Source organism: Gavialis gangeticus, unplaced genomic scaffold (genome assembly GCF_001723915.1).
Source record: "Gavialis gangeticus isolate Ggan-Ray unplaced genomic scaffold, GavGan_comp1, whole genome shotgun sequence".
In the NCBI taxonomy this organism is placed as follows: domain Eukaryota; kingdom Metazoa; phylum Chordata; order Crocodylia; family Gavialidae; genus Gavialis; species Gavialis gangeticus.
In genome coordinates, this window is record NW_017729031.1 from 74,117,926 (window position 1) to 74,128,056 (window position 10,131).

Genomic DNA, 10,131 nt, shown 5'->3' on the forward strand with positions numbered 1-10,131 from the left:
ATGGGATGCTGGGGTGTCTGGTTTCTCTTCAACCAGCAAGGAGTCTGGGACAGACACTGCATAAATCAGTTAAGTCTGATACTACATTTAACCAGGTTTATCTCAAACCAGTTTCAGCCATTCTTAAGCTGGTTTATGTGCATTGAACATCTGTTCTGTTACAGGTGTAAATGAGTTTCTGATCACTTAAACTGGTTTATGTGTAATGTCTGTCCCTAGCCTACAAGTGTGTTTACCCACAGTCACTCTCCAGACCTCAGTCCCTGATGTGCTTAAGAATGGCTAGAAATAGCTTCACTGCTGCATTTCCAGGGTTGGCATGCAAGAACAGGAACAGGTGCATGGGATGTGCTGGGAGGTCCTCCCACTGGGATAGCATAGACCTATTCAAGGAGATCTAGCAATTCCTAAGCAGCAAGAAAAGCCACCCACTGAGTTCAGCAAGAGTTGGATCAGGCCAGAGATGAATCAGTGATGTGTCCCAACCTGTTCTAATTTGTAGCGCACGCGTACTGAACTCTGTACCACCAAGAGCTCTGATCTTGGCTGCTGGTCACACCCCCATGTCAGTGAGCTCTTTGCTGCATCCCCCCTTTTCAAAATTCCTAGATCTGCTCCTAGATCAGGCCTATATGTGAGGTAAGTCTTGTTGAGGAGGAAAAAGAAGTCAAACGTTCAAGACCTCAGTAAACCTCATTTTTCTTTTCTATTTCTGAGATCCTCACTGACCTTCAAAGAGAAACTCTCCAAAGTGGCTATTGCAAGCAATGAGCAAGTTTAAGTAATGAAGTAGTAAGACAGAAAACCATTCTTTTTTTTCCTGATAAAACAGCCCAGTTGGTCCTCCCTTCTGGAAAAAACAAAACTAAAATGACTTCATCTACAACAATAGATTGCCTGACTGAACTGCTGGTAATACCAATTTCTAGACAAAGAACATTACAGCATGTGCTTTTTCCCTTGAAAATTCTTGGGTAACAGCCTAAGAAGGAACATAGTTTACAGAAAAAAAGTTTATTTTCTCTTAGGTGCAAGAAACACGGATTACTGCACTGAACAAAGTTTTTCTAATGCACTATTTATTGACTTGTCTATTCTAACCTTAAAAAAATCTGCTTTAAGTTTAAAGAATTCTCTCAAGAACAAAGACTTATTCCTTCTCCTCTTTTCAAGTTAACTTCACTGCCCGGCTCTAATGAGTACAGAACACAAAAGGAAAACATCAAGAACTCCTGCACATAGCAAGCCAGTTTTCATGTCAGATTTTGTTCATTCACTTTTCAATATGCTTGATAAAGGAGAACTACAGACATTTCACAGTTCCTGGATTTAAGGAGAGATGCCTTGAGAAATAATATTCCTTTTCTGTGCACTGTTCAATGAAATCTCCCAACAAGTACAGAACAGATCATTGAATAGATTCACTAACTGAGTGAAAGATAAAGAGCAAAATCTTCCCCTGGTATAAACTAGCATGGATTTCTCACAGCCAGTATTGCTATAGTGATTTGTACCAATGGGGAAGCAGTCTGAAACACAGAAGAAAACATGGAAGAAATGGAACTAGATGCAATAAAACTTATATTCCACTTTCTTCAGAATGGAGAGGTCTGTAGTAGCCCAAATGTCCACCTAATCAAACTTCTCCTTTAATCTCTATTTTTTAGTTAGTGGTATTAATCATGTTAAATGCAGCAGAACAGCAGACAATTATTAGGAAAGAAACTTTGCTGTACACCAACCTCAGAATAAAGCCAACAGGTTTTGTTTGGGGTTTGTTTTTTGTTTTTCCTTTTAAAGGAATGAGTGACAGTAAATTCGTAAGATCGAGTCTGTAAATTAATATTGGAGTTAATACAGAAAAGGAATAATAAATAGTTATCACAATACACAAGTTATTTTGGCTGCAAACCTAGTTCTAGTTATAGCCAAAGAATACTTTACCTACCAGTTGCACATGATCCTTGTGACACTACAAGTATTTCACTCTGCTGTTTGCAAGCAGCCTGTCTCAAGTAGCATTCGTTTTGATAGGTATCACCATTGGAGCCACACACTGGCACATAGTCACCACTGCACTAATGGATATGGAAAAGAAACAATGCAATTAGTAACAAAAACAATATCACAGTGTCAAGTCAATTCCCTGATAAGTTATAAAACCATCAAAACAGAAAATTAAAATTCAGAAACTGCTTCTTAGCTGTTCGTTCTTTTCACATCTAAAGTTGTCAAGAGGACTATAGGAGAAAAATCAAAGAAATATCAACTCATCCTACAGAGTATAAGCCATATTCAGATTGGTGGCAGACAGGAAAAAAATTACCTATACAAGATAACCATTCCATAACAGTCCACTATGTAGTTTCTTATCTCTCTCTAAAATACTATACTCAGAGACCAAATGATGGACAAAATAAACAAATAATCGTATTTACTAGGGCAATTCATTATCTTTCCACAGAAGACAAACAATTATTTCTGCATAGTTATAATTATAACAGAGTAGAAAGCAGAATTTTTGTGTGTGTGTAAAAATAGTCATACAAATGAAATCTTCTGAAACACAGACATTTTTCAATGAGTTCTAGTTATAATGTTATCTAAAGCTCAGAGCTCTCCATGTCAGAGAGAAAAGGCATCAAGCCAGAAGTAGAAGGAATTTCGAGTCAACATTCTAAAGAACACAGATTAAATAATACATTGTCAACTCAACTTCCGTTTGGCATTAGAAAATATTTGCTTTATTTTCTTCTATCACAAAAACGGCCAGTTTTGCCCACTTTTGTTCATATTAATAAAGAATAATTCCATTCGATAACGGAAATTAGGCAACCTACAGGGTGTAGTTATCATAAGATAATCACACTCTAAGGCATTAGAGATATTTGGATGTACCCTGTACCTGATAATTATGCCAGGGATATGATTATTTCATGATTACTATACTCCTGATATGCCTCATTGTTTAATTATAACAAACGTAATGATCAAGATTATTATTTACAAATGATCATGTCTGTTTAAAACCAAGTAAAAATTAAAAGGAAGTCAAACTACCAATTTAGCTTTCTTAGTCCATAAAGTATCTTACATGTGCTAATACACATGATATACAGTATGAAACAGAAATTACATAGATATGAATTTCAAATCTGCCTAGATATGAGTGACTTCAGAAATGATTAACACATGCAATTGCATGTTTTGTATTAATTGCAAAACTCCACACAGAGACGTAGCCAAGAAATTATTCATAGTTGGTCAGAGTGACATTTTGATTGGGCCAAGACAAATGACATTTTCTCTATGCGTTATATATATTTTTAAAATTCCTAGGCCAGATGCCCAAGTCCTCTTCCTTTTAAATAGAAGGGAATGAAGCAAAAAAAAAAAAAAAAAGTGGGGGAGAATTCAGAGATTTTTTAAAAACTGTTGATGAAAAAGTGCCTGGTATGTTATTTGGAGGAACATATTCCAAAGCTGAAAAATGTTAAAGACAAAAATGCCAATTTCATCCAAAAGCTCATCGGTGATAATCTGAACAAAGCTGGAGGGTGACTTAGAAGAGTCTACCAAGACAATTAACACAGTCAATTGTATTTTTTTAAGTATGAAGACTCAAATCTTACTTGCTGTATATAACCTGTCCCCTTAACACTAATGTGACTATCTGAATGAACAAGGTGCGCAAGATTTGACCCAAATGTCACATTAGCCATTATTACAAGTGATTGGCAGCAATGTGCTTAACGTGCTCACTAACTCAAGTGTTAATAAGTAAACATATATTAGTGACACATTCTTCTTTCCTCTGCAAACTAAGTTAATTGCAGTTTGAATTTATTTATTTCCTATAAACTGTTTCCTTGTTTTTATGCAACAGTTACTCTTATGAAAAGATAAAGATGTGAAGTAGCTCTTCAACAACAGGGAACAAAGGACTTCGGAGCTTTCAGGTGGTGCAAGCTTTAATTTTCAAGTCAAGTGGGTTTGAAAGCTTTGCTAAAGCCATATCTGAACTGAAGATTTTAAAAAAGGTAGCAATACTATGCTGAGATTTTAATAAGTGGCTATCTAATGATCTACTAGAGCTGGCATCTCCTACTTTACAAACAATGGAAAACTGGCATTCACAGCTTTTTTATTGGCACAAAGTATTTCTTTCTGGTCCTGGAGGATAGTAGGAAAACAGACTTTGATTGTCAGCGTTTTCTCAATGTAGCAATACATTTTTGGCATTGGTTCAGGGCACAGTACACCACGGCTTAAAAACCAGTTAGATTTCCATTCTGTGACATAAGGCCCGATGCACCATTCATTAAAATCTGCATCAAAATGCCTATTGACTTCAACAGCACAGAGCCACATTGTGGAACCCTCTTTCAAACACGTTTTTTATTTTATATATGTGCAGCTCAAGTAAGAAAGAACAATGAACATATCCTCCACACCTCCCAATGACTGCTTTTCATTGCATTTGGAATCTTGTATGCTCATCATCAGAAGCATAGAAAGATATTGCTTTAGCAGGCTCTATAAGGTTTATTTATTTAAAAGGTTTATTTTTCAGAGGAGCTGTCATACTTGTATAACTCCTCCTCAAGTGACTGCTATGAAACTTTGATTATTTCCTACAGTCATAAGTGTCATATTATAAATACTGTCACCACACTGCATATATTTTGAGCAAACAAAGTATAGGGGAACATATTCCAGTAATGTAATACAGGGTTTTGAGTTGGGTGACTAGAGACTCAATCTTATAAACCCTTAGAAATGAAAGGCTACACAGACAGGGGATGATGTTCCAGCGTGACATCAAGAAAGTTACACTGTTCTGGACAAGCTGCCTCCTAAACCAGAAGCAGTATAGCCACATCCATGCCGGTTAATTAGCACCGACCAAGCTAATTGGCACTGTTACTCAGCAGGGCTAATTAGCCCACATAGCACTAGGCTGATGCATCTACATGGCTTCCACTTTAGGAAGCAGCATGTATGGAATAGTGTAGCAGGCTTAAAAATACTACTCTCGAATACGGTAAATTTACAATGTAGACGTGGCTCAAGTAGTTTAACTCATGCAAGGAGCCCCAGTGAAGTTGACTGACTATTCACTTAAAGAAAGTTACTTGTGTATTTAAATATTTACAGGTTTAGGGTCTAAACATAGAGGAACAAATGCAGCATCAACTGAAATACCTCAGCATCCCTTCAGGCACTTTCATATTGTCAGAAGCAAGAACAAAAGAAGAGATGTTGCCAGATCAATGCATTCAGGGGCAGTCATATAAAGGCCTTTCTAATTTGCGGAAATTATGATTTTATGATGCCATAAGAAAAAAAAAATCAGGTTGTTACCTGTAGTTGACAATGAGGTCCAGTAAGAGGGAATGAGTACTGAGTACATGGGGCTGTGCTCTAACATAATACATGGGGCTGTGCTCTAACATAAAGAGAAATTAAGTTCTGTTCTTACTGAAAGAGATGTGTATTGGATGCTCTCTCCTGATATACTTGTCAATGGCCATGGGAAATTAATGCATGGTCTACATTTCTGCAGTATTACAAAAGCAAAAGAGTCACTGTGATGAAAGGCCTTCAACTTCCTTAACCTACATAAGGCAGGGGACCACTCAAATGAACTAAAACAGCCCCTCATGAATCTGCCTTTCAAACAAAAATAGCAAGAAGTTGTATTTTCTTACTCCATGTTTGGTAGGATGCTATTTGTAGGAACATTATAAAAAACAGACAATAGACATGCCCAGCTAAGAGTTTAAAAAGTGTAGAGGCAACTTAGCTTTCAATCCTTATTTTTTTCCAAGTTGCAGTTAGAGCTCCCAGCATATTCTAAAGAAATCTAAAAGAGCAATTAAACTGATGAGGAATCCTCTATTGTTTTACTCACTCTCATTCTAGAGAAATGTCTGTGGAGCAGAGGCCTGATTTCTGAGCAAGGAAAACCCCTCACTTAAGGTATATGGTTTATGAATGTGCCCTATATACCACACATTTACTCAGTCTGTGATTCTAGTGGACATTAATTTTCTGCTGCAGCAGTGCTTCTCCTGTTTCCAGTCAACCCACTGATGTTACAAGATGAGCCAAGCTCCTCCCCAGTTGCAAATCTACTGAAGTAAAAGGTTTAAGCAAGGCAAGGGGATTCATTTGACTGTGACAAACTTCCAGTGCCAGCATCAATCCCGGTATTTGCAAAACGTATATAGCATCCACCACTGGTAGCTTACATGGCAAGCCCATGCTCAGTGCTGTAGCTCCTGTTGCTTTCCAGGGGGTTTGGATCAGACCCACAATCACCTCGTTAGTTATTTACATTTCACTTATGATTGTAAGCATTATTCCATATTTGTCTTATTTCTCTGGTATCATGTCTCATTTCTCTTGCCATTGTCCAACACTGGTATAGCTATCACTGAACTCCAGAATATAAGACAATGCATCCCAGTGATTTTTCTGACCTTTGTTTATTCTAACTCACCAATGATTAGTACTTTTCCTTGGGAAAAATTAGCCTCTGTTCTCTCCCTTGCCATGAGCAAAGTCTTGGTTTGCTCCTCCCAGGCAATTGATCTGTTGCTATAAACCAGTCGCCAATACCAAAGTAGAATCAAACACGAGAATTTAGTGTTTTATCTGGACACTGAGAGATCTAAATGCCAATGGGACATCCTCAGTACTATCTTCCCTTTGGGCAACAATGCTAATCAAGTCACACATGCTGATCGCATTATATAGCATTTTCTCAGGAAAAGAAAATTTAGAGATAGAAAGAACATGGCCCATATGTATCAACTCTAGAAATGGAAAAATTCAATAACTGAAGGCTAAATGGAGGAGATTTAGTAAAGCAATTGTTTTGTGTTCCTGTGTAGACATTTCCACCTGCCCTTGCCCCACCACTTTTTTAATTGATGCATGTATGTTTTGGGATTTTCTTCTTAACATGTATGTGGCTCTGGCAATGTAAGTAATTCTTGTCACACTTCAAAGTGAATAGCCTATCAAAGCTCAATGATAAATTAGTCATTACAAATGTGCACAGTACTGAACCATGCCTGGGGGTTTCTACTGTAAACATGTACATAGGTATTAAAAGTTCAACAGTTGAATAAAGCTATCTCAAAATGTAAGAAACAACTAGGACATCAGTATGTACATATGTGTTGGTACATACTCAAAACTCTTTAATATACAAGGTATGTAGTCAGGTAATTAAGCAAAGTACAGCTGTTGGCTAAAATATATGTCAGAAGTAATACTTCATAATTAATTGTGTGACTTTAAGAATGCCTGAGCTTTGGATTCAACCAGGTAGGGGTGAGAGAACGTATAAAAGGAAACAAAACAAAAATCAATAAAACCCTCTAAAACTATAGAAAGCCTAACAGAAGTTTTTGATTTTAGAACAGTAGAATTTCCTTCTAATCTGAGCTATAGGGTAGATAAGTAAGCATTGCCACTCTGCAACCTTCCTGAAAATACTGTATAAGCACATTACATATCCATTTCCCTAACTAGATCAGAATTCTGAATGTATAAAGCCAGGTCTGTAACACTGATGAATGTGGAAAGGATTTAAAATCCTAGCTAAAAGGGCACAGCAACAAAATCATAAATGCACAACCTGAAGCTGCAGACCCCAAAGGGACATTTAAAACCATAGCATCTGCATTTTCCCAGAGAAACTTATGTCTTCTTGACACCAGTTGGCTCTCCTGCCAGCTCTTTATATTTGCTGCCAGGTTTTCCCTCTAACTTCTCTGCATGTAGAGAAATAAATTGCCAAGTGATAGGTTGTAAAGAGAGATCCCTGATTTGTATTCTCATTAGTGAATTAAAGAATGAAATATCAGTCATCTTACCTTGAACTGACAGACGCAAGTCACACTGTCTCCAATTCTTAAACATTCCCCATCAAATTTACAGGTATTGGTGTCGCAGAGAAAAAGATCATTTTCTCTGTCATCAAAACCTCAAATATAGAGAGAAAAATACTGTCAGCATTGGTCTGGTAGGAAGAACAATACAGGCAATTCTGCATTTTAATGTACGCAACACAATAACCTTGTAGATGAAACAATAGTCTGGATGTTTCCGTCTTTCCCTGTTATCCATTTTCTACTTTTTGTATTGTTCTCTCCTGTCTTCCTACTACCCCTCACTCCCCACACCCCCAAGCACACTTTTTTCCTATTAAACAGACTCCATTTCCTCAAAAGCCATCTGGTAATTGGACTATTTTCTTAGGTTGTAAATACCATTTTATCCACTGTTGCATGGAAATATGTTATTTTGGATGTATGTCCAACATGGAATTTCTCCAGACAGTGATGTCACAAAGCCCCTATAATAAAGATAAACAGGCTGTGTGTTTTCTGTGATGGTCTGTCTGATTCCAATGAAGATTGATCACCTCTAAGTTAACAGGAGGGGTGCCAGGTTCTTCACAAGCTGCTGAGTAAACCTAGCTCTCTCCCTTCATTTTCTACAGACAAACTAACAAATCTGGCTGAAGATTCAGCTCACGGATGCCAGCATGAATTTTAGATTTCACTAGTTGCCAGCCTACTCTGACAGTGTGCAGTGAGGTATTAAACCAAACAGCTATATTAGACTCCAAATCCATTAAGATTTAATCCTATTGATTTTTTTAACATCTTAGTGCTCCAAATTATACAACTGCATATTAAAAATGAAGAATCCATGGTAAAAAAAAAATCACTGCTTGACACCAGCATATTATGCAATATATTCTACGCTATACATAGTAGGAAGGTATTTCTTTTCAAAATGCTAGTACAAAGTCTAATTTCAAAATTACTTCACATATTAGAAAGGCACAGACTGTTTACCTAAACATGAAACTCACTGTAAAAGTCAATATCACTTTAAGGAATAAAAAATGGAGACCACTTTATTTTGAACATTCAGATCTTTTAAAACCAGCCTACAGTATAGCTAAATTTTTGTCTATAACCTGTGCGTGGCACTTTTCTCCCAATTTTCAACATGCACACACACACAAAGTTGACATGTTGCACCATACATCGCTGAGTTCCACTTTGTCACTAAGGGAGATGGGGATTTTGCTTCATGCAAACCTTGTTAATGCATGTGTATGTGTGTGTGTGTGTGTGTGTGTGTATATATATATACACACACACACACACACACACACACACACATATATACACGTACACATACACATACACATACACACACACACAAGGGCTACCCAAAAAGAACGGTGTGAGCGATCAGCTAGAATGAGAAAAACCGCACACAGACACAGTAGTTGTGCTGAAACCCCCCCCCCCCCCATGGTAAATAACACTTCAGGCATTTGTGCTCTCATCATTTTAAGAGCTAAACTGGTCAGGCACAAGCCATCTAATCTAAAAGGGCAGCGACCCCCTCATCATTTTTATTCACCAGTATATTTCACCTGGACTCAGGCAGGCAAGCCAGGCTGAAAGTGATCAGATGAAGGAGCAGGGGGAGAAAACCTGTTTAACTGCAGCCTGCAGAAGAAATCGAGGAAATCGCCTGCGAAGCATTACTTCTTGATCAGCAGCTAGCCGCCCTTGCCCTTTGGTCCTGCATGTGTTCATCTGACAGCCATAAACATTACCTCTGCTAACTTCTCTCCAGAAACTACAGGGTTTAAGTGAATTAAAAAGAAAAAGCAACCAAAACCAAAGCAAGCGAGAGACCCGCACGCCGTGCCTATAAAAATCAAAATGCCTTGAACCAGCGGCAAGAAAAGGAAGACTTCACCCAGCAAGATCAGCTTTCCAGCTCATCATCGGAGTTGCTGTTTCTTGGAAAGATGACCCAGCCCCAGACTCCTGGCACTTTCTGCAGGCAGATCAGTATTTCCCAGACAGCCCCTGCTTGATTTATTCTTGCCTTCTCTCCCCTCAAGTTATTTCTCTCTCGCTCGCAGATCTAACTTTTGTTGCTCCCCCTGCCCGGAATACAAGACAAAACAGCATCGAGCCTTTGCGGGATCTGTGTTCAGGCTCCGAACTGTACAGACCAGCACCCCCGAAATCTCAGAAGGATGCCATCCAAGTACCTGGGGGAGGGAGGGTGGGGTGGGGT

At 38.2% G+C, this 10,131-nt stretch overlaps 1 protein-coding gene across 1 annotated transcript in view; it reads right to left on the reverse strand.

Annotated features, from left to right (window-relative positions):
- The window catches only part of TMEFF2 (transmembrane protein with EGF like and two follistatin like domains 2), a 299,411-nt gene that overhangs the window by 288,703 nt on the left and 577 nt on the right, over positions 1 to 10,131 (reverse strand). The window contains exons 2-3 of the mRNA XM_019523121.1: positions 7,890 to 7,999; positions 1,949 to 2,078 (exon numbers count right to left, since the gene is read on the reverse strand). Coding sequence (XP_019378666.1) covers positions 1,949 to 2,078; positions 7,890 to 7,999 — 240 coding nt within the window. The remainder of the gene's footprint in view (positions 1 to 1,948; positions 2,079 to 7,889; positions 8,000 to 10,131) is intronic.